At 32.6% G+C, this 27,588-nt stretch overlaps 3 protein-coding genes across 5 annotated transcripts in view; all 3 read left to right on the forward strand.

Annotated features, from left to right (window-relative positions):
- Window positions 1-8,871, forward strand: part of LOC123200281 (formin-like protein 13) — a 28,093-nt gene extending 19,222 nt beyond the window's left edge. The window contains exons 3-18 of the mRNA XM_044615423.1: window positions 601-822; window positions 904-2,624; window positions 2,726-2,846; window positions 3,322-3,393; window positions 3,913-4,011; window positions 4,176-4,217; window positions 5,898-5,978; window positions 6,064-6,114; window positions 6,210-6,291; window positions 6,481-6,575; window positions 6,827-6,898; window positions 7,020-7,136; window positions 7,649-7,717; window positions 7,814-7,880; window positions 8,190-8,566; window positions 8,674-8,871. Coding sequence (XP_044471358.1) covers window positions 601-822; window positions 904-2,624; window positions 2,726-2,846; window positions 3,322-3,393; window positions 3,913-4,011; window positions 4,176-4,217; window positions 5,898-5,978; window positions 6,064-6,114; window positions 6,210-6,291; window positions 6,481-6,575; window positions 6,827-6,898; window positions 7,020-7,136; window positions 7,649-7,717; window positions 7,814-7,880; window positions 8,190-8,302 — 3,024 coding nt within the window. The 3' untranslated portion in view covers window positions 8,303-8,566; window positions 8,674-8,871. The remainder of the gene's footprint in view (window positions 1-600; window positions 823-903; window positions 2,625-2,725; window positions 2,847-3,321; window positions 3,394-3,912; window positions 4,012-4,175; window positions 4,218-5,897; window positions 5,979-6,063; window positions 6,115-6,209; window positions 6,292-6,480; window positions 6,576-6,826; window positions 6,899-7,019; window positions 7,137-7,648; window positions 7,718-7,813; window positions 7,881-8,189; window positions 8,567-8,673) is intronic.
- A 3,370-nt stretch (window positions 8,872-12,241) lies between these two features.
- Window positions 12,242-16,251, forward strand: LOC123200062 (reticulon-like protein B21). Its single transcript, XM_044615160.1, is given in 10 exon segments — window positions 12,242-12,893; window positions 12,896-13,340; window positions 13,431-13,490; window positions 13,810-13,912; window positions 14,004-14,078; window positions 14,170-14,317; window positions 14,427-14,496; window positions 14,752-14,817; window positions 15,540-15,662; window positions 15,827-16,251. Coding segments are annotated over 10 exon segments (1,722 nt in total). The 5' UTR covers window positions 12,242-12,500; the 3' UTR covers window positions 16,066-16,251.
- A 3,581-nt stretch (window positions 16,252-19,832) lies between these two features.
- Window positions 19,833-25,929, forward strand: LOC123201171 (RNA polymerase II C-terminal domain phosphatase-like 4). Of its 3 annotated transcripts, none has more exons than XM_044616641.1 (9): window positions 19,833-19,959; window positions 21,272-21,504; window positions 22,396-22,478; window positions 22,677-22,792; window positions 23,071-23,251; window positions 24,106-24,395; window positions 24,906-25,091; window positions 25,181-25,228; window positions 25,425-25,929. In XM_044616641.1, the coding sequence occupies exons 2-9, from the start codon at window positions 21,272-21,274 to the stop codon at window positions 25,734-25,736; spliced, it is 1,449 nt and encodes a 482-aa protein (XP_044472576.1). In that variant the 5' UTR covers window positions 19,833-19,959; the 3' UTR covers window positions 25,737-25,929. The 3 variants fall into 3 exon arrangements, with proteins under 3 accessions (XP_044472576.1, XP_044472575.1, XP_044472578.1); XM_044616640.1 differs by having other exon boundaries at window positions 19,848-19,959; window positions 21,249-21,504; XM_044616643.1 differs by lacking the exon at window positions 19,833-19,959 and having other exon boundaries at window positions 21,249-21,504; window positions 25,181-25,219.
- The last annotated feature ends 1,659 nt before the right edge of the window (window positions 25,930-27,588 follow it).

The following is a 27,588-nucleotide window of genomic DNA, read 5'->3' on the forward strand; positions in this document are numbered from 1 at the left end:
GTCTTTTTGTGCATTTTTTCCAACATAATAAGCCTTCAGATTTGTTTTTAAATTTAACGAGGACCAAGTTATTAGTATTAATGTACGAGAAGGTGCGGATACTTGATATGGCATAGTTATTCATTGAAGTCAAAACTGCCTACCATCAAGCAAATGTTTCTACAGGCTATATCGATGGAACAATTCTCCTAAAATGGCCACTGAAAGCATCCAGCCTTACCTTTTCTATTCAACTGTGAAATAGGATTATCATGTGGGTTCGTTTAGTTTTGGAAATCTCTTCCGTTCTGGTCTTGATTTTCATGTTATGGTTTACCTAAGCCTGCTTTTGTTTATGCTTGCCGCCTGGTGACCTAAGAGGTACTTAGATTTATCAAGATCAGTTGTGCACAAGGTTTGGTCTCTAAAATTTGTTGGGACATTTTACTTTTTATGATTTTTTTTGCAATAATATATTTTATTGGTTAAGGATAAACTTTTTTTTATCTCTTTATTATTTTTTCGTCATTATTATCATTATTTATTTTTTTAAATTGCTCCTACTATTTGACCCAAAACTAGAATATATGATTTGTGGGAACCCCTTAATATTTGTTGCAGGGAGAATGTGAACTGGTTAAATTTGGCATTAATTGTCCAATACAAGGTGATGTTGTGCTTGAGTGTATCAACTTGAATGATGACATGGAACGAGAACAATTGATGTTCCGAGTTGTTTTTAACACAGCATTTATCAGATCAAATATATTGATGTTAAACCTTGATGAAGTTGACATATTATGGGATGCTAAAGAATCATTCCCAAAGGGATTCAGAGTAGAGGTACATATCTTAGCCACAATTGTTTGGCACGACTATTGGCTGGTGCTTTTGTTCTAATGTAACTGTACTTTTTGTATGAAGATTCTTTTCTCAGACATGGATAATGCTGCTTCAGTTGTCAATCTTGATATTTCTTGCTTTGAAGAGGAGGGCCTTCCAGTTGAAGCATTTTCCAAAGTTCATGAAATCTTTAGCCATGTAGATTGGTTAGATCACACGAAAGATTTTGCATATAATGTGCTCCAACGCTTAACTACATCAAATAGTCTCCAAGAAAAGTCAGACACTAATTCAAGCACAGTTTTGGGAGATAGCCCTATACTTCAAGATAAAAAGAAGCTCACAATTGCGCAGGATAGTAGTGAGAGCTCAGTATCCTTGGATCCAATGTCTCATTCTGTGTCTTCACCACTAATATCTCCAGATACAATTGAGAATAAGGAGGAAGAACCCCAAGATTCTGGGAATTCCATTCAACCACCTAGTCAATATGATGTCTTCTCCCAACAGACACCGGAATCTTTATTACAAGATTCATCAACAATGGTGTCAGGAAATCACGATGAATCCCAGGTTTCTAAAAGTAAACCTTTGAAGCATGATGACGAAGTAAAGATCACTCATGAGATGATAACATCTATTAGTGTCCCAGAAACTACACCAGCTCAAGAAACAGCTGTCCCATTTAGACCTCAAACTGTGGATGTCAATAGTGCTTCTTCACCACCAACTCCTCCACCTCCTATTCCAATTCAACTTTCTTTAACTTCTAGTGCCTTGAAAGCTCTTCCTCGACCACCACCACCACCACCTTCATTGTCTACTACTACTTCCCCTTCACTTGTTACGAGTGCTTCATCAACCCTTTCCAAACCTTCATCCCCACCTCTTCCCCTCACAATACCTTTTAAAACTGCACTCTCTAGTAAAACTCCAAAAACTTTAATTTCTACTTCTTCCCCTCTAGCCCTTGCAGTTGCTTCATCATTGACTACCTCAGCTGTACCTCCTTCCACACCAGCTTTGAAGCAAAAATCAGAAATTGGAGCTAGACCTCTTTCACCCCCACCCCCTCCTCCTATGCCACTTGTGAGGGAGAAATCTGACATTAGAACTGGAACTGCTCCACCCCCACCTCCTCCTCCCATGCCACCTTTGAACGAGAAATCAGACATTGGAATTGTAACACCTCCAACCCTAGCCCCATCACCTCCTCCTGTGACACCATTGAAGGAAAATTTAGACATTGGTGTTGGAACTTCTCCACCCACACCCACACCCCCACCCCCACCCCCACCCCCACCTACACCCACACCACCTCCTCACATGCAACCATTGAAAGAGATTTCAGACACTAAAGCTGGAACCCCATCCCCTCCTCCTCCTCCTCATGTGCCACCTTTAAAGGAGAACTCTGCCATTGGAGTAGGACCTCCTCTACCCCCACCCCCACCTCCTCTTTCATGCTTTGGACAGCCTGCTAATTCCATAGTTTCAAATCTAGTTTCTCCACCACCCCCACCTGCTCCCATTTTGTCCTCAAATTCTCCTCTAGTCCCCTCTGCTCCTCCTCCACCCGTTCCTTTTGGTAAGGGGGCATCAAATACTCATGCTGCTTCCCACACTCCAGTTCCTCCACCACCGCTAATTTCTCCTGCTAGTTCAAAGGGTCGATTGTCAAGTACTGTTGATTTAAGGAATCGACAAACAAAGAAATTGAAGCCTTTGCATTGGTTGAAGTTAACAAGAGCTGTTTCTGGAAGTATATGGGCTGAAGCAATAAAGTCTGGCGAAGCTTCCAAGTGTGTTCTATTTGTTGAAGAAAACTTTTCTTATTTGATGAACTAAACTATTAGTATACCTAAAATCTTATGAATTAATATTTGCTTACCTCTTGATATAGGGCTCCAGAGATTGACATGTCAGAACTTGAGAATCTTTTCTCAGCTACAGTTGCAAATCCAAATCATGGAAAACCAAGTACCCGTAGTGCACAAGGTCCTAAATCAGATAAAGTGCAACTGGTAATATATTATTAAACCTCAGCTTATATATGATGCATAATTATGTTTGTTCCTTTTTTCGAAAATTGTTTGCTTTAATATTCAGCTTTTTGCCTTGAACTATTTGTTGTCAGGATATTTTCTTAGAGATCATCTAAAGCAAACTTTTTTGAACATCAGGTTCAAGGCATCTTGGTGTATGGATTCTCTTTTATACATCGTGTTGAGCGATTTCAGCCCGAGAATAATGATTTTTCATAAAATTAGATTGCCTAACTTTTCTAATTAAAAAAAAAAAATCATAATGTTATAGATTTCATTATTTGGGTGATCATGCAACTATTAAGGAAAGGAAGTCATCTCTTATATCCTAGGACATGAATTGCTATTTTATTGGCTTCTCTTTTATATCCTGTTCTCTGAAAACTTGATTCTAAATGAACTTGAATTTGTGGTTAATTTTCCTCTTCTTGTATGATGTTGTCATTTATTGCAGATTGATCTTAGACGAGCAAATAATTGTGAAATCATGCTCTCAAAGGTCAAAGTGCCATTGAATGACTTGATGGTAAGATGATTCATAGTGCTTATCACCTGTTAAAATGTGGTTCACTGAAAATATTATAATAAATTTCCACTACATCTTCAATCTGGTCATACGTTAGACATTTTACTTATCAACTTAAATTTTATAGGAAAATGTTTCCTTACTTTAATTTCATGGAATATCTATTTCTTCATGTCCTTCTGGTAAAAACATGTTTTTCACCCTTTCCTTTTTAGCTATTTCAAGTAGAGTTGTTCTATTTAGGGGTAATTATAGATCCAAATGGATTAGACAATTAATTTAAGTTCCTTGCAAACCAAATTGCTCTGGTTCAGAAAAATTGGAAAACCAGGTCTTGTAAATATGGTTGTTTGGTGGCTATAATCTTTCAAGCATGTCATCTTCTCAATATAAAACATAATCTCAGTGCATTTTACTTTACAACTTATTCTCGTAAATTTCCTCATATAGAGAGGCATGATATAATAGAAAATATTTTTCTCATCTGTTATTTTATGTGACCTTCTTGAGCATTTGCAGAGTTCAGTTCTTGATCTAGAAGAATCAGCATTAGATGTTGACCAGGTTGAAAACCTTATAAAGTTTTGTCCAACAAAGGATGAGATGGACCTACTTAAGGTAGAATGAGTCATTATCAGATTATTTTTATATTATATACTTGTTTGTTTATGTTTCATCCAGTAAGCATAATGCCTAAAATCAGTTACCTTAAGATACTATTGTAATATTGTTGTCTATCTTCTCTTAGTTTTGACTTACAATGGCTTTTGTGTTCTGTTTAGGGCTACACTGGAGAAAAGGAGAAGTTGGGCAAATGTGAGCAGGTCTGTAATTTATCTTTGCTTTGTTATTTGTTGTCTTTATTCTTTTGTCAAAATGGCAATCTGGTATTGATTGGTATTTAACTACTACTTGTATATCCTCTTTCCCTTCCACTCACTCTCCCCAACAACACAACCCCCACACCCCCACCCCCCCCCCCCCCCCCCCCCCCCCCCCCCCCCTCCCCCCTTTTTTTGTGTGCCCTTGATTGGAGTTATGTTAGATAGGGATTTAAATTGGAACTTACTGCATTTACCCCGCCCAACATTTTATGCATCCAAATTTTTTGTTGGAACATTCATGCTAAGCTACTTATATATAGAATTCTATATTTAATTTAAATTTGAATTCTTATTATTTGGATTTTCTTCAAGAGTCGCAATAAATGTTGAATGTTAGTTGTGTTCACAAGAATAATAATTCTCTTTCTTATACACAAACAAGAAAACGATAATATTCACACTTCCAACTATTCAAGAAACTGAAATCGCTCTATGAATTTCTTGGTTTTGGAGAGGTCAGGCACTCTCCCTAACTCAACCGAAGGTGCTCAAAACCTTTTTCAGAAAATATTCTCCCCCTCATCTTAGCCTAAGGTTTCCTTTTTAATTCTATCTCCTCTAACTACCCACAATTGCATTTGCCACGTGTCTGCCTTTTTCAAAGTGGTCCTGATTTGTGTTCCTGCCTAGCTTTTGTGTTGTGCCTCCGTGTCCTATTTTCCTATCTCACTTTTTGTTGTGCCACCATGCTTAGTCCTGACAGTTATTATGTAATAGCATTGATCCCCTTAGGCATTGACGGACGGAGATGCATCAGATATCAAATACAGTCAAATCCTGTATCTTGAACCCAAACCCTCTTAGGAGATAAGGATACATGGCAATCAATACCCAAAAGGATATAAAGTTGTAACTAGAACTAATAACTAATTCTAAGTTTTAAAGTAATGAAGAAAGTCAATATAGAAGGAAAAAAGATCTCAACTATCCCAGAACATGAGACACAATTTCCAAATAATTTGTAGTCAGTTTTACATGTGTAAAGTGGGCCAAAGGTCCATACAGAGTGCAAAAAAATAACGGGCAGTAATAGCTACATAACAGCCCTTAGCATCCACATATCTGCTTACAAGCACAAAGCCCCTTTCTCTTACAACCACAACTCAAGCTTTTACACTTGCCCCTTCAAAAGCGCTTCCTAAGTAATATGAACAAAGAAGAAAGATCAATCTTGGAACCTTAGACATGGAAGCCCAAAAAGAAGCAAAACAGATCACTATGTCATGATTTTGCACTTTTTCCTGTATGTTATTTTTTTAAAAGTGTCTTTTTTATGGTGTTCTTTTAGCAAGTGTTTTTCTAAGTTGTTAACTTGTGTCTTTGTTAATACAATGCCCTTTAAAACGCATTCATCAGTTTAATTAGCATGATTACACTTTGATAGTTTTTGAATTTGTATACTCCTAATGTATTCTTGCCCTTACAGAAACCTGTGAATGATTGGCTGAATTATGTCAGCTCCTTTGTTTTTAGTTATAGTTATCTGCTGTATACCCAGCACAAAGATTGATTTCTAATTTTTGACAGATACAAAAGTTCAGCTGCTGTGCTCAGTGTTCTCTGAAAACTATTTGAAACCTGCTTGGTTGACTTAATCAGCTTTCTGAATCTTAATGACAGTTCTTCTTAGAGTTGATGAAAGTTCCACGAGTAGAATCCAAGCTCAGAGTTTTCTCATTTACGATAGAGTTTAGTACCCAGGTTAGATAAAGTGTTAATCTACCTGTTTGCTAGGTATCCTGGTTTTCTGCTTGTTACTAAATTTTTTTTTTAAATTACTATATAGGTTTCTGACCTTCGTAGTAGCCTGAATGTTGTTAACTCTGCATCAGAACAGGTAAGATTATTATTTCACTCTGATTCTTATTTCTGGAACTGGTCAAAAGATTTAGGTTGACATATCATTAATTACAATTTTGATGTTCCTATCAGATCAGGAACTCAGCTAAATTAAGAAGAATCATGCAGACAATTCTTTCGTTAGGAAATGCTTTAAACCAGGGAACTGCTAGGGGTGAGTTAAAGCTTTTGATTGCTGTTATCTTGAGATTTAATTCACTATAATTTTAACTTTTGAGCTTTTTATCAACATTCCTGCCTTTATTTTTATTCATTTCACTATCTGCAGTTTTTTTTTTTCCTACCGAAAATATGCACAATATGCATATCTTTTCTAACCATATGTTTCTCTTTTTGGCTTCAGGCTCTGCAGTTGGATTTCGGTTGGATAGCCTTCTTAAACTCACTGATACCCGTGCACGAAACAACAAGATAACTCTCATGCATTATCTTTGTAAGGTGCGAAAGCAACCAATCCTTAGGAACATTACTAAACAAGGCTTGCAGTTCCTATAGATATCATGTTAAGAAACCACTATCAGTAGCCAAACTCTAGTAGTAATCTCTCAAACACTCTTTATTTGTTAGGCTGAATTTATAATGTGTCAACTTTTTGGATATAAATGCAAGAATTTTTTGGGTGCCACCCTCGGGATTTGTCTACAGCATTATCAGTTTTTTTAAGTTTAATTCTGGTTAATAACTTGTAGGTGCTTGCTAATAAATTACCAGAACTTCTAGATTTCTCAGGAGATCTTCCCAGTTTGGAATCTGCAGCAAGGGTAATCCTTCTTAATTTTGTATTGTTTGTTTTTGTTAGGACACAACTGAAATCATAATGTTCTTACTAAAATCAAATTTACAAGAGCCGTCGTTTCTAATTGATTTGTCATTTCCATCTAGATACAATTAAAATTTTTGGCGGAGGAAATGCAAGCCTTAAGCAAAGGATTGGAGAAAGTCATTCGGGAACTGACATTATCTGAAAATGATGGTCCTATATCAATAAATTTTCATAAGGTAATTTAAGGATGTTAACCAACATTGTCTTTTTTTCTTTTTCTGTTTTTTGGTTTCCAGTTCAGACAATGCTTGATTAGTTTGTCAGAGAATTACTGCACTTAAGATTTGTGTGTTTCATATTGTTGGAATAAATTATTGGAATTGTCTATTATTAGTTGTGGTTAAGGCTCCTGTCCTTGTATTAAACTCACTGACATGCTACTGCAGACATAAAACAGTGAAAATATCATATATTACTCATTAAGCTCTTTTAAAATCATACTGGTGCTCCATATTGTGAATTGTTTGAGACTATGATAATCTAGTGCTTACCCATTTTAGCAATGCCTGTGCTAATATCTTTTGAAGGTACCAGAAAATAGTTGCCTCGGCTCTGCTATGTCTTTATGAAGTTTCTGCCAATAGCAATCTGACAATTTTAACATGCTTTGATATGAATAATTTGTATTCCCTTTTTTCTTTCTTGGTTGTAATTTTAATAAAACTTATAGCTCATTCTTGTTGTTCAGAAATTAAGGGAGTTTCTTCAATCCTCTGAGGCTGAATTAAGGACTTTGGCTTCTCTATATTCTGCAGTGGTAAGCTGCAAGCTTTTACTGTGAAGAATAGCATTCATGTTTTTATAGTGTTTTCTGCATGCGCCAACTCTTTACCGTGAGCTCAATGTTTTACAGGGTCGAAATGTGGATGCTTTGATTATTTACTTTGGAGAAGATCCATCTCGCTGCCCCTTCGAGCAAGGTATGCTGGTTATATGCAAAACTCAACCTTATTGCGTGTATATTTTTGCCCTTGGAAAATTACAATTGATACAACTAACCAAGTTTCAATGCTCAGATATTTTGCTTGATGACTTCATTAAAATGCATAGAATATAGATGGTAGCACATAACACTCGTTTGTGAATGAGTTTAACTTTACATTTACTGATATATTATATTTTACAGTATAACTTGAAATGCTTCAACTTCCGGAATGACAGAATTTTAACTTTTGTGCCAAAATTAGGAATATCTAACTTTATAACACCCTTTACAAACATTGCTGCAGTACTTTCAACTCTGCAAAACTTCGTGAGAATGTTTAACAAAGCTCATCAGGAAAACTGTGAGCAAACTGAGCAGGAAATGAAGAAATTGGCGGCAGAAAGTCAGAAGTCGTAAATGAATGTTGCACATGATGGGTCTGAACGCATGTTACATAACCCAACCTAGAACACGAACCTCATCCGATTTTCTCATCATTGTAAACAATCCTTTTCTTCTCGAGAAAGAAAATAATGGATGCTCCAGCATGAAGAATCGTCCAACATATTGATGTTGGAGAGGAAATGTATATTCAGCCAGTAGTAGATTAGATTTGAAATGTAAATACAAAATGTCAAAATTTGGTGCAGACATTTAGGTTGAGCTATGTTTTCCTGTGAGGTGACTTTCTCTAACCTGTTGCCTTTTCCATTTACTCAACCGTGTCTTCTTTGATTGAAGACACAATTCTCTTAATAGTTCAATGATTTTCTTTTTTCATCGTGCAGAGACGGAAACGGTGGAATCCTGTTATTTGGAAGGCAACTTGTAAATTATCCGATCAAGAGATTCATTATTGTAAGTACCTTCAAAGAAAGATTTTGGCAGATAGATAGTCTTTTTCCCCCTCATGTTTTGGCTTTCACTTTGAATTGATTTTCACACCATTCTTTATTTAATCGAAATCTGTCCTCTCTCTTTTTTTTTTTTTTTTGGAGAATCGACACTAATATATCTGTTGCATATTCAAAACATCACTACGCGATGTTAGATACAGTCCTAGATTTCTCCTATTTTGATGCCTTTTTCACCTCATTGGCTTGGGTCATAGGCCTAACATATTTTTTGTGTTGTCTACCAATTTCCATCTAACCCAGAAGTAAAAAATAATGTTTGTTAGTTGCTGTGATGTGTGTTTAGGCAACTAGTTCTTTGTCAGTATTGGAGAAAGTGAACAAGATGATGATTATATAAAGTTACTCCAATCAATGATGAATAGTTAAGTATTAGCCCTTGAACAGTTTTTGTAAAAGATGTCATAGTGGGTTTAGCTTGATTGTTTCTCTTTATATCTTAATTTCAACTTAAGTACCTAACCACTTGTTTTTGGTTGGATCCAACGTTAACCTATAATTAAGTGGTGTTTATGTAACACTCTTAGGCGAGTATCATTAAATCATATAAATGTGACTGGTTTTAAAATAAAAAATAAATAATCATATCATTAAATTATATATTATTATATTAATTTATATAAATAAATTAATAAAAATATGTGTATATATATATATATATATATATATATATATATATATATATATATATATGAGTGAGAAGTAAAACAGCTGTAAGATATCAGTATAGGCGAATGACTGTAAAGGGTAAAAAAAATTAACTCAAATTCGTCACCAAGTGGGGCCCGCCCAGCATGTGATTTGGTATCCACTCACATTTTTAAAAGGCAATAAAGAAAGAAAAAAAGTTGTAGGGTCATTTGCCCCAAAGATTGTACTGCATTTGGATTTTTCTTTAACCAAGTCTTCAAAGCCAAACACTCCCCATTTCCCCTCACCTTTCTCATACATTTGCATTTCAGAAGAGAGATTTTTGTACATCATGTTGCAACTTGTATTGCACTAGGATGGCAGAACCAAAATAAAATTTAGAAATCAAGATTTAAATAATAATAGAATATAGAAAAATCAAACTACGACATATAAAGATGACAATATAAAATTTTAAGAGTTTTTATTGATATCTTAAAATATTGCAATTAAAAAATCTGAACTATTTTAATATAATTGAAATTAATGATAAAATAAATAATTATATGAGTTTCTATAGATAAATTAATAACTATCATATAACCAAAGGTTAAATTAGATAAGTCAATCTTGTTAGACAATCAAGCTTATATTAACATCATTTATTCAAAATTAAAGATGAACAAACTTGAACATAGGGCTAAAGTGTAGAGTGACAAACATGGTTAGGTTTGAAATATTTATCAAATAAATTTATTTATAATTTTAATTATGTAACGGTAATATCTCTGATATATTCAATCAATTGAATTTATCATCCTATGAATCAAACTTTTGATTGGGTCAAGACTTAGCCCACATATGAATGCATCATTAGATTGAACTGAGAGGCGTGCGGGTCGGGAGCCTCTCCCAATAATTAATTAATAGATAACAAAAGTTGGGTGGCTGAATTAATTAATGTATTGGTAAAATAATTGAGACAACTATAACAATTGAATTGAATTGAATAGAATAGAAGAGAAGGGAATCCTAGTTAAAATATAGTTGTTAGACAATAAATAAAAACAAGTATTTTAATTAATTAGATGACTTGTAAAAACAAGTATGTGGTCCAACAACGACAACCCTTACAATTGTTGGGACTTCAATAATTGTAAAGTTTTTGTAAAATAATATGTTAATTTTAGAAATGAGGTGTGACCAAATTGACCGACAGTCGAATCAGATGAATTATCCCAATTGAAACGATTCAATTAGAGAGTCTAATCTGGTTCAAGTTTTAAAATAAAGATGTTTACAAGTAGATTAAAATTAGAATGATCTTGTTAATAACAACCTTTACAATTGATATGATTCAAATAATTGTAAAATTTTGTAAAATGATACGTTGAATTCAACACATGGTTTAACAAATGATCTAGAATTGAATCGATTGAATCATTCTGCTCAAACTAATTCAACCTATTTATGTTTTAGAGGAGGATCTTTAGCTAAAAAATTATATGGAGGATCAACCAACATCTCTCAGAAAATTTTCAGTTTTTAATTACACCCGTTTGCTGACTTTTTTAACAATCAATTTTCAATGCAAATCTCCAGCCGCATCATGTGGTGCCTTTAAAATAGTGCCAATCTCACTCTCAGTTTCAGGATTTTTCTTTCTTTCTTTTTTTTTTTTTTTTACTTTTATTATAAAAGAAAGTGAGAAAGAGAAGGAACATATACCAAAAGAACAATAAATAAATAAAAAGAAAAGAGATAATTCATTCATCCTTAACATACCCAAATCATTTAACCCCACCACCTCCTGTCTATATCTTTTGCACTTTTCTTATATAAAGTAAATCCACCGCAACAACGTAATATGTATATGTTGATATGAAAACTCTGTACAGATTGCAAGATGTAATTCAATACAAGAAATAATGATAAATAGGATGAATCTTGTGATAAAGTATTTTGGTGTGTCACTCAAAAGTTGTAGTTATTATTATGATATTAGGTGTTCTACCCAAAACCCAATAAAGTTTGAGTACACAAAGAGAGACGTCATATGACAAGTGTCAACATAAATATTAATACATCGAATCTAAACTTATATTGACTTTTGTTCATTACATTATCCTATTATAACAGAGATAATGATGTTATTATATGATAGTGAGAGATATAGATAAAATGTTTGAACAATGCTTGGAATTATCAATATTTGTCTCTTCGCATGCTCTAGTTTGTCTTTTGAATAGGTAACATGTCTAGTGTATTACAAATATACTATGTGCCTAATTGCTACATGTTTGTATAACTAATCATTTTTTATGTAGTTTGTATGCGTTTTCTCTAAGGATGAGAATAATCGCGCAATATTACATAATTTTGACTCATATTATGTGCATTTTAATAAGTATTAATTTATATATTAATGATAATGTGTCACAATTGACAGTGTACTATTTTATTTTTCATTTAAAATCACTCAATTATAAAATGATATATTATTATTAATAGTCGTTATAAATATATATTATTTTATCGTATAATTTCATCGATTTGATATAGAGGTACATGCACTATTAGATTGAAATTATTTATTGTTCAACATTATCTAATTAATTTATTTATCAATTCATTATAAAATTTTAATTATCTCATACTAATATAATTGTCCATTTAACCAATCAATTCAAGTCAAGATCCGATCTAAATGTACGAACATTAATATTAATTCTAAAATACGAAGGTTGTCTATATATTGATTTGATATAATATTGAAGTGGTATTTATACGGTATAAAATACTTTAGAACACAACAAAGACACGAATTCTCTTACAAGGAACAATCTTTTCTCTCTCTCCTCTCAGTCTCTTTGCAAAGAGAAAGAGATCCCAATGTCTTCCACCATCTCCCCAACTTCCATTGCTTCAACCTAAAGCCTCTTATCCAAATTATCATCATCATCCATGTCCCCATTTGTACTCATTATTATTCTTCATCACTAACTAAAGCAACAAAGTGAACAGAGAAGAATTGTAATCCAAGTCAAAGATTTTCATATAAAGAAACAGCCATGGATGTCAACAGTAGACTAGCAGGAACAAAGAGTGGAGCAGGATTTGTAGCTGCAGGCTCTGTTTGGGAAACCAGAATGAAGAGTGATGAAGTTAAAGGAGGAATCAAAGTCTTCAATGGAGAAGAAAGCAACAACAACAATAACAATCTTGATGATCATGAAAATGCTGATAGTAAAAAGGCCATCCTGAAGAGAGGGCAAACAAAGAGAAAGACATGGAAATCTGAAAGCTTTGAGGGTCCAATTCAGGTTGCCAAAGGGAAGAGCAGTGTTGATGATGGAGAATGCAAAAGTCCTGTTTTGGTTAAGAAAAGGAGCCCCCCAATTCATAATAAGAAGACAAGATCTGAGCTTGTAAAGTCAAAATCTGAACCCATCAATGGAGTTGACCATCAAAAGGGTTCTTCACCATTATCATCACCACTTCAATTGAGAAAGGTCAAGTCTCAACCGAGCCAAACAAAAATGAGAAATTCCCAATTGAGAAATCTGAAGAAGAAAAAGAAGAAAAAGAAGAAAAAGGAGAAGAAGAAGAAGAACAAGTTGTGGAAGTGTGTCAAGATAAGGCCATTTCAGGTGAGGTGAAAAATGTGAGTACTTCCAAATCTCCACCTCAAACTTTCCCAGATGTTGAAATTGAAGACTCTGTTGAAGAAGATGAAGAAGAAGAAAATATTGATGATGAAGACGAAGAGATTGAGATTGAGAAGGAGAGTGTAGACATTAAAGAGACTAATGTTGAAGAATTGAAGCCTGAAAGAGTTGTTCAGGTCAATCAATTCAACAACATATCAACTCCCATTCCAGTATACACAGATTTCATAAAGCCAAGTCCAAGTAAAATTTCTGCCATTTTTGTCAATAATTCAACTCATTTTCTCTGAAATCTAGTATGATTCGTATTCATCCGGGTTTCTTCTTCTTCAGGTTCAGTTGCAGAAGAGTGCCACAACTTCCCACAAACTCATAACGAACTGCAGAATTTAGGTGGGCTTTTCACTTTCACTCTAGAAGTATAGGGTTATTAGTAAAGTATAGTTTGAGGGGCTCCAGTAAATTATCAATTCTTTAAGGATTAAATTAAACTGAATGTATCTGTATAAACAGAGTCTTCGCCAAAAATCCGGCCAGAAACCAATCACATTCACCCTTAAAACCTTAGAGCATGATTTTTCCGAAGTTTTTATTTGTTTTTTTGTCACCGTTGGAGTTCATTACATTCGTTATCTTTTACCGTCGTTGTCGTTGTTATATATATATATATTTTTTTTTTATTTATATATTTATTTTTTTAATTAATTTTCAGTGGATTTAGTAATGTGGAGAGATGTATCAAAATCAGCATTAATTTTTGGGATTGGCACATTTATAATGGTCTCATCTTCCTATACAACTGATCTCAATATCAGGTAAATTATAATATTTATTGTTTATGATTATACAATCTGGGATTTACTTACCTCTGTTTCCAAACAGATCTGATTTTTATTTGTTTTTCAGCTTTATTTCTGTGATTTCCTATCTGGGTTTGGTTTATCTTGCTGTAATATTCCTCTACAGATCAATTATTTGCAGGTAAAATTTTAAAAAATTATAAAAAATTAAATTGTCATTAATCATATAATTACTACTTTATTAATTAGTAATTTTCGGTTAATTTTTGTAGAGGGTATATAGATATGGAAGATGATTCAAGTTATGTGCTTGGAGAAGAAGAAGCAATTTGGTTATTAGAGCTGTTTCTGCCATATTTAAATGAGTTTCTTCTTAAGCTCAAAGCACTTTTTTCTGGTGATCCTGCTACTACAATGAAGGTATATGCAATTTCCCATTTGTGCCCTTTTCTTTTAGAAATACTTTATGTACTACAATGAAGAAACCACCAAATGTTGGATAATTAAATTGTGAGAGAAAGTATGGCAGTTGGCAGTGCTCCTCTTCGTTTTGGCCAGGTGTGGCAACTCCATTACCATCTGGAAAATGGCCAAATTGGGTAAGTTTAATTTTACTTTTAGGGTATCTCTTTCTCGGGTATGGAATCTTAATGTTTTAATATATCAATCAAGTTCACTTTTTTATCCATTCAAATAAATTTAAATTTAAATTAACTCGATTTAATTTAAAACTGATCGCCTGTTAGGGGAAAAAAACAGAGTAGACAGAAGGCAGAAGCACCGTTAAATTCTCTGAAAGAGCTTTTCAACCTTATGATTTGCCTTTGACAATTTGGTTGTGCTCAATGTGACAGGCTTTTTTGGAGTTTTCATTTTCCCGAAAGTCTGCTCTTCCTACTCTACGCACATAACTGCTTTCGGTAAGTGCCTTTTTTTCATCCCTACTTATAACTGCTCCAATCACCACCATCCATTTTTGTCCATCTGCACGTGTCAAGTCTCTCACTCATCCGATCTTCTAACGGCTCTTTGGTATTATGGGCCCAACTGTAAAGTTTTGGGCCCATAATTATTGCATTATTATCAAATCATATAGGATTCTTGTATTTGGTCCCAATTTATGATGGGACTTGTCCCCTTCTTTTTTTTTTTAAATTATTTTAAAAAAGATGTTATTTTACCGTTGTATCCCTAAATGTGTTTTTTTTTTAAGAATACATAATTTTTTTTAACAAGAATGGTTTAAAGTGGTTGATAAAATTTATTTATATTTTTATAAAGAAACTTCTAGAAAATACTCTAAAAAACTTTTAAATTTTTTTTGATTGAAAATATTTTAATTATTTTAAAAAGCACTTTTTAAAACAAGCATACTTGCATAATATAAAAGCGCTTTTTGAAGGATCAACATACCGCTTAGTTGATATCTTGTTTGTCTTATTGGGCCTATAATAGGGCCCATTTATAGCCTTTAGTTGTTGGGCCAATCAACATTGTTTATGGCCCACAAACAAAGTGTAAACTTTTAATTAATGTATAGATAAATTTTATGAGTGGGGGTATTTGGGAATTTCCTTTTGAACTCTTATGGGTGCACACAATTACATTTATATGCTAACATTAAAATAATCTCTATATGAAGGTAAATTTTGGATTCGACGCTTTCGTGATGCATGGGATTCATGCTCTCATAAAAAGGCAACTGTCGGTGCTGTTTTTACCCTTGTTTGGAACTTATCCTCAACAGTTGCTCGCATTTGGGCAGGTGAGGACACTTTAGTCATTCTCATTTTATTATGAGTTAATAATTTTATTTTTTTATGTCGTCATTGTAGTACCTCTATAAGATCATATATTTTCTTTTAGCTAAAAACTAAAACAGTAGTGGCTTTGTTTTTAATCATGTGCTAACATGCATCCATCATTCAGTGTTCGTGCTATTTGTGGCTTTCCGATATTACCAACAGTCGATGATGAAGGATGATTGGGTGGAGGACGATGCAAAGTTAGGGGAAGAACCAAGTAACGGTCCACAAATTGGTCAACAAAAAGAAGCTCAAAGGCCCGACAAACAAGGGCAAAAGCCCAATAATGAAGGGAATCAAACCCTTAGAGCATGGCGCAGACCCACAACAAGGCAAGCAAATAAAGCAAAGAAAGCATCATAAGAAAGCAATTCCAGCCCTTGGATTTTATCATATGCTGTGTGATATGATATAATATGAAAATTATTTTTTTTATTTTACATATATAATTTTTTTCTTCTTGTAAATATACTTTGTTTGTAGACATTATATTTTCCCGTAACAAGCTTAATTGAGCAACATGAGGAATATATTTTCATGTTATATGAATTTATTTATTTTGAAATAGGCCAAAGGATTTATTCCCACCTAACGTTTGTTGAATTCTTAAATTGGTATTGACTAAGTATTGAAATTTCGAACTCTTACATGTTGACTATTAAAATTAATAGAATCAATTAATTTTAGAGATAAAAGTATCATTTAAATAATAATATATTAAAAATAATAAAATTTTATTTCATTTATCTCGTTTGTTTAGAAAACTAACAATTTTTCATAGATATGTTTCTATTTCTCTGACGCTCTCTTCCTCCAATGATTGAACTCCCTTTTCTTTAGTGTTTTCGTCATCAACGAAAATACAAACAAAGACAAAACATCTTTGTTAATAACAAAGATAAAGATGCCAAAAGATAATTAATGATAGATTCAAAAGAGATTGTATTGAGAGACAGAGAGAGCGTCGATAACAATGAAGGAGAAGTTCCAATCATCTTTAAAATCACTTTTAAAACAAAGCACACACCATTTAGTTGATGTCTCGTCTCTCTTATTGGGCCTATATTACGGCCCATTTGTAGTCTTTAGTTGTTAGGCCAATCAACTTTGTTTATGGCCCACAAAAAAAGCATAAAATTGTAATTAAAATATATAGATAAATTTTTTGAGTGGAGGCATTTGGGAATTTCCTTTTGAACTCTTGTTGGTGTACACCACTACATGTATATGCTAATGTTAAAATAATCTCTACATGAAGGCAAATTTTGGATTCGATCCTTTCGTGATGTATAGGATTCCTGCTCTCACAGAAAGGTAGCTACTGGTGCCCTTGTTCGGAATCTATCCTCGATAGTTGCTCACATTTAGACAAGTGAGAATACTTTAGTAATTCTCAATACTAGCACGAGTTAGTAATTTTTTCACCACTTGTGTGGTACCTCTATAATATAATATATTTTCTTTTAACTTAAAAATAAAATCATTGTTGGGAAATTTTATTATAATCACTAACATTCATCGATCAAATAGTGTTCGTGCTCTTTGTGGCCTTTTGAAATTATCAACAATCGATGGCAAGAGATAATTGGGTGGAGGATGATACACAGATAAGAGAAGAAACAAGAATGGGCCACAAACTGATTGACAAATAGAGGCACAAAGGCCCAACAAAGAGGGGCAGAAGCCCAATAATGAAGGGTTTAGGCCCATTAATGAAAGAGATAAGCCAAATAATGAAGGGAATCAAGCCCTTAGAGAACGGTGCAGACCCACAATAAGGCAAGCAAACAAAGCAAAGAAAGGATCATAAGAAAGCAATTCCAGCCCTTGTATTTTATCATACGTGGTGTGATATGATATGACATGAAAATTATTTTTTTATTTTACATATTTAATTTTTCTCTTGTTGTAAATATACTTTGTAGACATTATTTTCAGTAACAAGCTTAATTGAAATATAATTGATATTGTTGTATTATATTCATATATTTTGTTTTGCTATTTAGCTTCTCATAATTAAGGCTCATCATCTAGGTAAAACTTGGATAAGACTCGACTTGAAAACGACTAACTGAGATTCAAACTTGATTAAAAATAATTTAATTTTGGATTTAATTTAAACTTAAGTATTCAAATCAATTTAAATTTATATAGATATTTGATTAAAATGCTATTTGTTCGATTTGAAGATAAATTTAAACTCAAATAATTTGAATCGAATCTAATCTTAGAAGTAATTTTTAACTTAAAAGAATGAATTTGGAACGGAAGGGACACTGAAAAATCAAAACCAATGAAATATGTTCTTTAATATATATTTTTGTCAACCAACAAAACTGAATATAATGATATGTTGTCTACAATTTGGTGATTGATATAAAGACTAGAGACTTTTTCCCACTCAAGGTTTGGTGAAAACTCAAATTTATATTTATTAATTTTCAAAAATTTAAATCTCATATTTCTAATAAATTTTTTTTATTAATATTAAATGTAAAAATGTTATTTAGCTAAAATTATTAAAAAATATAAATTTATCACATTTTTCTCTTAGTTTTAAAAACTAATAATTTTTTCATATCCAAAGTTTAAAAAGTGATCATTTCCCCTATATGATTTAATTTTTACCTTCTTTGACACTCATTCTCCAACCAACCTTCGATATTGGTGTGCCTATCTTTGTGTCTAGTCAATCTATGTATCCGTTGATCCACACAAATCTCTCGACTCATAAATCTGTGCAACACATAAATTTGTGTATTGCATAGACATCGTCCAATAAATTGTTTGCCACCCTCAGGTTGGTTGACGATTCATCTTCTTTCGTGAGACTAAAACGTGTGCTAGTATCAGAGGTTGGCCAGAGAATATTTGCCAAAAAATGAAAGGAAAATAATGAAACCCTAGAGGGGAAATAGTTATTTTTTAAATTTTGAGTAAGAGAAAATTGCTAAATTTTTAAATTTATGCAAAGAAATATGATAAATTTTTAGTTTTTTTAAAATAATTTTAGCTAAATAATATTTTTACTTTTAACCTTAATAGTAAATTTTAATAGAATTATAGGTATTTAAATTTTTAAAAATTAACAAATATGAATTTGAATTTTCACCCTAGATGGGAATAAGTCTTTTTGCCTTGATATATTGAATCAACGGCTAACATCCATTTGGTTTCATTTTGTTCTTCTCTTAATTTTTACAACGATGATTGTCGGGCGACTATACAAATGCTTTTGATAATTATCAAAGGCCGGGTTCACATTTTTTAAGTAGAGTGAATTACATTTTCCCACTCAAGGTTTTGCTTTAAAATTTTTCACCCCTAGTTCACATAAATAACAATTTCCGATCCAAAATTAAACCTAATTAATGAAATAATAATAATACAAAGTGAAATTATTATTTTATTTTTATTAATTTATTTTTTAAAATAACTATATAATTTTAAATTAATAAAAATTAAAAAATTTTAAATATCTAAATCATATTGAAATTCACTTCATTTCATTTCATTTTATTCTCATTTATTTTCCCTTTCTTTTTATAAATGAGAGTATTTTTTTGGTCATATAACTTATAATGAGAAATAAATTATGATTTTTAAAAATATTAAAGGTTTTTATAAAATTTTTGAGGGGGTTATTGAAATTCAAAAAAGTTTGAAGGCTTTTTGAAAAGTTTTAAAACATCAAATTACTTCTTAATAGTTTAAAAAATGACTTCAAAGAATTGAATAAAATGCAATTGTATTTTTTAAGAATCAAATTATCATATTTAAAATGTTTGAATTTAATAAAAATTTATTGTTTTTTATTTTCAAAATTATTAAATAGTAAAACTATTTTATTTTTATAATGTTGGTTTTTTAACAAAATTTGAATTTGGATAGAAAAATATTATCTATGTAAACCAGAGGTAACAGTGTTTTTAGACCAAATCTTGTGTAAAAAAATGCTAATTATTCTTATTGGTATATAATTAAAGTATTATATAATTTAATATTATTTTATTTTAAATTTAAATATATTTAATAATTATATATATAATTTAAATATATAAATAATATATAATTTAATAATTTTAAATTAAAAATAAAATATTAGAATCCCCATCGTATAACCGAATTATGTGCTAAAAAGTGTACGTGTATCATCGTTTCTTTTTCAATCTCCGTTTCTTTTTCAATCTCCATACTTCATTTCTCAAAACCCTAACGCACGTTAGCTCTTTGAATTCCTTGATTCAAACCGTCAAGGTAAGTCTTTTTTCGTTGGCTCTTAACTTTCAAAATTTTCATCTTCGCCCTGGCCCTCGTAATTGTGTTATCGTTTAGTTTTGGTTTAACTGTTTTTTTGTTTTCGTTTTCAAAGAAGAATTGGACTCTGCATTTTTTACAGTTTTCTTGATACGTTATGTTCAATCTTGTAGTACATGAAAGTATACAAAAATTTTGAAAATGAACAGGTTTTCTAAGATATTGAAGGACTGTTGTTAAAGTTGCTTAATAGTTGTGTTAGTAAAGAGATTGGCGTGGAAACTAGCAATAATAGGAGGTGAAATTGAGGTTTTTTTTTTTTTTTAAAACTGAAATTGCTTTTCTTGTTGCTGGATTTGTTGATTTAGTTGATTTTGTTTATGATGAATGGCGTTTGAGTTTTTGAAAACGAGGAAAGTTTCTTGTAAAAGATGATTCGTTATTTGAAATTTAGATGTAAGCTTGGTTGATGATTAAGATTGATTGAGATGTAAGGATGAAATTCATGATGGATGAATGGTGTCCATTTTCTAAGTATCCGTCGTATTACAGCAACATCTACATCTAAGTGGTTACTGTATAATTATGTGAGATTTTTTGGTTAGTGTATTTGTGGGTTGTTATTATGGAATGCTGTTGATCTTGTTCTTTAGTTTTTGAGTTAAGAAGTTGGAATGGTGGAGTAATGTGTGTTGTGTTTGTAACATGAATATTTGGATTGGTTTTGCTAAAGTGTCAAAAGTGTATAACTGTTAGGGCATTATATTTTTAGTTGCTTGGAAAGTAAACAATTGAAGTTGAAATACTAGACAAGTTTTTGTTTTCTCAAGTATGATTTTTGCTGATTGTTTTTGTCTTTGATAAGCGAAAGGAATCATTTGTATCCAAGTTTTGTATTTTATGAATATCTTTTATAAGAGTGAAAATGCAATTGTGGATTCTTTGGCTTATGTTTGAACGAGCATCTTGAAAGTGCTTTTTAGTTTCATGTTTTAATGTATTTGATTTCACAGTTGTTACCTTGGACCTTATTGCTTACACTTTTAATTGCAAAACTACTAGAATGGAATTCTGAAATTGCTACCCTGTGCTATGGTATTGTGATGACTTCATCTTCAAGTTTCATCGATGTCAATCGTAGTGCTTATAATTTGTTTTATTTTTTGATAGTAATTTGATCACATTTCTCTTTTTACTATTTTTTGCAAGGTCAATCAAGCTGCTTGTTCATGTTCTGTACTTTGTACTTCAGTTTGTGTTCAACTTATATCTGGACATTTAAATTGAAGGTTTTAATTTCAATGCTTATCAGATGAGTCTTGTGACTGATTCTCCGGTAAATTCATCCAGCAGCGACGACTTTGCTGCATTTCTTGATGCAGAGCTGGAAGCTAATTCAGCTGAATCATCACTAAATGAAGAAGCTGAAGATGACAACTATAAAGATGAGGAAGCAGGGGATGCAGAACCTGAGGATGAGGAAGCCAGAGATGAAGAAGCTGAGAATGAGGAGGCTGTGGGTGATAATGACCTCAATGGCAAGAGGTATTTATAAATATATGTATATATATATGTGTGTGTGTGTGTTTTGTTCTTTTTGGACTGTGAATGAGGCATGTTAGGAATTGCTCTGATCTTTTTGAATTTCACTGTTTTGAATATTAGATAGATACAAGATTTAGGTGTTTGTATCATGTAACCTGCTCTTCATGAGTAAAAGTTTTCATGCTTTTAGTAGGTCCACTTGACATTTAGATTTTAGTTTATTAATAATAGTGCCTTCTCTTGTTTTCATATTGTTGCAATTTTTGGTCAACATGATATAGGCCTGGTATGAGAGTTGTTTATGTAAATTTATTTAAGATGATATACTTGCTGGTTTGAATTTTATATTGTATCCTTATTATCTGTGTGCATAGAATTACTGTCCAACTACTGTGAGAGAAGCACTGTTTCACTTTTCATGGCAGAATTTTGATGCTTTATTTTATTGTTTAGTATTAACTTCACTGAACATTGATTGTTTGATTGTCTGAGAAAGTAGAGTTTTATTTTCATCATGTATATTTTTTGTTTCTTGCCAAGCGTCCAAAAGTTTTGTGACATGTGATATGTCTGTCTACTTTTGGTTTAATTTATATCACACTTAATTCATTTGGCATTGGGGGACATTTGGAAGTTGACTTTAATGATATAGAGTTGAGAGAATATTTTTAATGGCCGAGTCTATAGTTTTGGGGAATGTTATTGAAGTGAGGATGTACTTGGTGTCAAATCATCTCTGCATGTCATTTTTTTGCCTTTGATTGGACTTTATGTGGATAGCTATACTACATACTTTAGGTCATTTTAAGTTATAAGCTTCATTGGTCAAAAAATTACAGGTACTTTTTTTTAATGAATTCTTCTCTCATAAAATCATTTTATGATTTGCAGGATAAAAAGGTACAAGGTGGAAAAGTTGGAAAGCATACATGAACAGGGTTCAACTTCTTATGCAACTCTAGAGCAGCAAACAGGTAAGAATTTGGTATGTCTTTCAGTGTTGTTGGACCTAACACTTCACTACTCTCACTTGATGAACTGCTGGAAAATTTTATTTGGAAAAAGAATGATCTAGCTTGAGCTTACGTCAGGCATAAATTGCATTTTCCATTCATCTAGACTTACACTATTTTGGCTGGATTAAAATTTTTTGAATATATGATGATGTGCAGAAGAAAGTACAAAATTGGACAGATGCACACATCCAGGATTTTTTGAAGAAATGTGTATTTATTGCGGGCAAAGGTCGGATGAGGCATCTGGAGTAACATTTGGGTACATACATAAGGTATATGTTTTTTGAAACAATCAACTAGTTTTGAATTCTTAATTCTGTTTGGTGTTTATATTTTTCAATTTTTTATTCTTTATGTGCCTGTGATGAGTCAAAGAGTTTAAGACTAGCTTTACATTAACAAAATCTCTCTTATATTATGTGAAAAAATTCTTTTTAAAATTTCAGGGCTTTCATCCAGACATAAGAACGTGACTTTTGCTAGTTATGTAAGATGTTCTGTGTCACTTTTGAGGGGATTGATAAGGTGTGCAGAACAACTGTACTTGCAGGGTCTAAGGCTGGGAAATGATGAGATTGTTCGTCTGCGCAACGCAGACGTGAAAAATTTGTTACGTCATAGAAGGCTTTACTTAGTCCTTGATCTTGATCACACACTACTTAATTCAATTCTTCTTGCGCACTTGACCCCAGATGAGGATTATTTGAAAAGCCAGGCTGACTCTCTGCAAGGTTGGTGCTACTATCCTCTTGACGTGTTTTGGCTTTGGTGGTTATTATTATAATGTTTTTCTATTTGTTTTTGATGGTTCCCCTTTTTTTTTCTAATTATGCTGGTTTAGTATCGCTATTTTGTAATTTTACTTTCATGTTTCATAAACTATAATCTTACTTTTGTTCTAGAGAAAAAAATGAAGGCCACAAGTAAAATGATTGCATAGGAATTAAACCTTTTTTCTGAAAGAATAAACCCATTGGCCATGAGTATAGTCTGGGTGCAACAAATTTGGAAGATAATCCAAGTATGCATGATTCAGCAACAAAAGAAACTCAATGAAAATAGAACAATAGTATAATAATATTTGATTACTCAATTAATGGAACATCATTTGGTGTGTATTGTTGAAATTTGATGAAGAGTTGTTTAAACCTCGGATTTTAAATTGTCTGCTGTTCCTACTATTGATGACTAATGCAGTTATTATTGCTTGTAAAAAACTGTGGGAGGAAAATCTAGGACTGGTATTAGTTGCTCAGAAGAGTGGGCAAATGTAAGATTATGGCACTTTTTTTAAACTTAAGATGATTTGAAGAGTATGACTGGAAGTTTATTCCGCTAGCAAGAGACTCTGTTATCATCTATATGTCAGTAGAATCCATAGCAGAGGCTCTCATTGATTTTTTATCTATTAAATTTGCTTTTGATTTCATCTTGGTGTGTTGTTTGCTATGGATATATGTGTAATGTGCTTGGTCATGTATTATTGTTTCAATTTATGTTCTTCTGTACAATCTTGTTCCAAATGTGGGAGTTTGCTGACATTTCTCACTATTTCCTTGGTTTTTAAAAATCATGAAATGTGTAGATGTTTCAAAAGGCAGCCTTTTCATGTTAACCTTTATGCATATGATGACCAAATTGAGACCCTTTGTTCGCACATTTTTGAAAGAAGCAAGTCAAATGTTTGAGATGTACATATACACAATGGGTGACAGGCCATATGCATTAGAAATGGCTAAGCTACTTGATCCTACTGGGGAGTACTTCAGTGCCAAGGTGATTTCTCGAGATGATGGCACTCAAAGACATCAAAAGGGTCTTGATGTGGTTTTAGGGCAAGAGAGTGCTGTACTGATCCTTGATGACACTGAAAACGTAAGTGCATTTTCTATCGGCTAAATTTTTTTTCCATCAAGATAATCATCATAATAATGCAAATGGAATTGTGTTTGTGCAAATCAGTTTTCAGATATAATAATTGGCAGAAACCTAAGTAATGGCATTCCTCTGCCTTCTAAGGACTATGGGAATTGCTGGGAGTACATTACCTTAAAACATGTGTGCAAATTCACTACTTAACTCTGAATGAGAAGGGGAAGGGCCCTTCCCTTGCCTATGGCTGCTTGCAGCAAGCATTCAATTTTTTCATAGGGAATTTACTGGCATTGCAATTATTTTTTCTTTCCTTGCAAAACTGGGTTCCTGTTTTTCCTCTTTTATGGGTTTTGCAGGGATAATTGAGAACTAATCATTTAATATAAATATGAAAGGCGAAAACATGTGCTTGAGGATATTTTACTTCAATTCCATCTGGTAAAATGCAATTTTTTCTGAAGTAATTTATTTAACATTTATACTCTTTTTGTGCTGGAACCATTTTTTTAGGCATGGGTGAAGCATAAGGATAACTTGATACTGATGGAAAGATATCATTTCTTTGCTTCGAGTTGTTACCAATTTGGCTACAACTGCAAATCTCTTTCCCAATTGAAGAGTGATGAGAGTGAGCCTGATGGGGCACTTGCAGCAGTTCTTAAAGTTCTCAAGAGAGTCCACAATATATTCTTTGATGTATGTCTCTTTTCCTCCTTTTTTTTGTTGATTAAATTCGCATCTTCTGCTTTGTGTGCTTGACTTTATTGATTGAAAACTTTTTGTAGGAACCTGGGGATGATGCAGCTGGCAAAGATGTGAGGCAGGTAAGAATGGTAAATTATTGAATGCGGTTTATAATTTTCTGTCTTCATACTTTATATAGTTCCAAAATATATGCTTTTATTATTGTGCAAAGTTCTGGTGATATAGGCTGACTTCTTCAATCATAGTGATTACTCTTTTCTACTCTAATCCTAATATGAAAATCGTTGCATTCAGGAAGACCATTGACATTCATCACTGTTGCAGGCTTTAAAAACGGTAAGAAAGCAAATATTGAAGGATTGTAAAATTGTCTTCAGCCGCGTGTTCCCCACCAAATTCCCAGCTGAAAGCCACCATCTTTGGAAGATGGCAGAACAGTTAGGAGCCAAGTGCCTGACAGAACATGATTCATCAGTCACACATGTGGTCTCAACAGATGTTGGAACCGAAAAGTCTCGATGGGCAGTGAAGGAGAACAAGTTTTTAGTCCATCCACAGTGGATAGAGGCTGCCAACTTTTTGTGGCAAAAACAACCCGAAGAGAACTTCCCTGTTAAATTGCCAAAAGGTGAGTGAAAAATATATCTGTTTAGCTTGTAGTTCATTTTGACAATGTTCTTTCACAGTCTCACAAATTCAATAGCTATTGATACAACAAATAGACCAAGAGTCAAGGATTCGAATTCGGCAGTTCATTTGAATTTTTTGATGTTTAAACTCAGGTGAGAAGTCTACCTGAAGATGCCCTTTTTGGGTTTTCTATTGTTCATATCTAATTTCTGACTCCAAAAAATGTTGGTTTTTTCTTTAGATTTTCATGTAGTATTTAATCATCAAGCAATTTTTTTTTGTAATAAAATACCGAATTTGTTTTAAATGATTGAGAAATCTTCATAACCGAATTTGTTTTAAATGATTGAGAAATCTTCATAATTGATTGGTTGTAAGTTGAGGAAATGTTTTCCCGAGAAAGACCTAGAACAATGATAGACCATTTGGATAGGGAAGCGAAAAATTTCTTTCAAGAGATACACTCGGTTTTGGGAGTCAGAGAAACAATTCATTTACTCACAGATAAGTATTAACAGGTTAATGTGTCATCATATGACCAATTGATTTTATATTAGTGAGTGATAGGATTAGATTTGAGTCAAACAAGTCCAAACATGGGTTGGTTTAAACTCAGTGCAAATTTATAAATGTCAACTCGAGTTCAATTGTTTAGTTAGAGATGTCTTTGCAAGGTTGTTAGGTGTCATTGATGGGAATGGATAGTGTTACTAATTGGATAAACAATATCATCGGAAAGAAATTTAAGTTGAACTGTTATAATTGAATTCAATTTGAACATAAGTCAGACTAAGTTATAAATAATTAGATCATTTAATTATACAATGACATATTAGTCGGTAACTTTCATTAATGACACATGTAGTAAATGAGTGGGAATACAAATCAAATGCCAATTCAAACACATGGAATTGAATTCTTGATGGCTAAGCATATGGTGCTTCATAAGATTTTGACTTGGAAATTGATGTTTTGTTGGCTAGCCTCAACGCTTGATTGATGGTTCCAAATAATTGTTAGTTTTCGAATGAGATTTTGCCACAAAGCTTGGTTCAAAATTTGACAAGTCCTGGTCTTGCTTCATTATAGCTCAACTAACAGTCCTCAAGACTGGCAGTAGTTCCAGTGGCTAAGAACAAAGCCTAATCTTGGTATTTTTTGTCTCACTCAATCTAAAAGAAGGAAGTTAGAGGACTGAGTTTGACTTTACACCCTTACAAATAGATTTTAGTGTACATGTTAGTGTCTTTTAATACTTTCATATTGAAGTGGAAGATGATGTTAGGTTATTGGATTAGTCTCCCAAGGTTTATCCACTAAATGAGATTTTTTATCCCAAAAAAATAAAACAGATGATTGTATTTCGATATTTTAACTATCGACCAATTAAAACTTATTTTAGTTATAAAATCGAATTGACCTGAGGTTAAATTAGGTAAATTGTGTCAAGTCACAATTCAAATGTTGGGTCAAATTGATTCAACTATCATGTTAATGTCAACATGACTAAACCCTATATTAAATTTTTAATTATGTCATATTGATAGTATTTGTCTACTTGGTCAAGTGAATTGATTACCCTGTAGAGCAACCCTTTAGTTGGGGCAATGCAGGGTTCAAAACTTAAAACATTGCTTTGGATTTTGTAGAACTGAGAAGATATAATTTCATTCGAATAACTTATTTTAGCTAATTGATCATTCAAGAGATCATTTCAATCTCACTAGAAACAAGAACTCAAAATACCAAATATTACTCTAAAGATAGCTTGAGTGACAAAAATAATAACTCTCAGATAATAAAGAGGGAATAAGTTTAAGATTTGATAATAACATATTAAAATTAAACTTTTAATTTA

Source organism: Mangifera indica, chromosome 17, assembly GCF_011075055.1.
Source record: "Mangifera indica cultivar Alphonso chromosome 17, CATAS_Mindica_2.1, whole genome shotgun sequence".
NCBI classification, from domain to species: Eukaryota; Viridiplantae; Streptophyta; class Magnoliopsida; order Sapindales; family Anacardiaceae; genus Mangifera; species Mangifera indica.

Excerpts from the sequence above, each read along its gene's own strand:
- LOC123201171 (XM_044616641.1), top strand. The coding sequence starts at position 21,272 with ATGAGTCTTGTGACTGATTCTCCGGTAAATTCATCCAGCAGCGACGAC. Across the intron at positions 22,479-22,676 it reads AACTCTAGAGCAGCAAACAG|AAGAAAGTACAAAATTGGAC; the intron begins GTAAGAATTTGG and ends GATGATGTGCAG. Across the intron at positions 25,229-25,424 it reads ATGTGAGGCAGGTAAGAATG|GCTTTAAAAACGGTAAGAAA; the intron begins GTAAATTATTGA and ends TCACTGTTGCAG.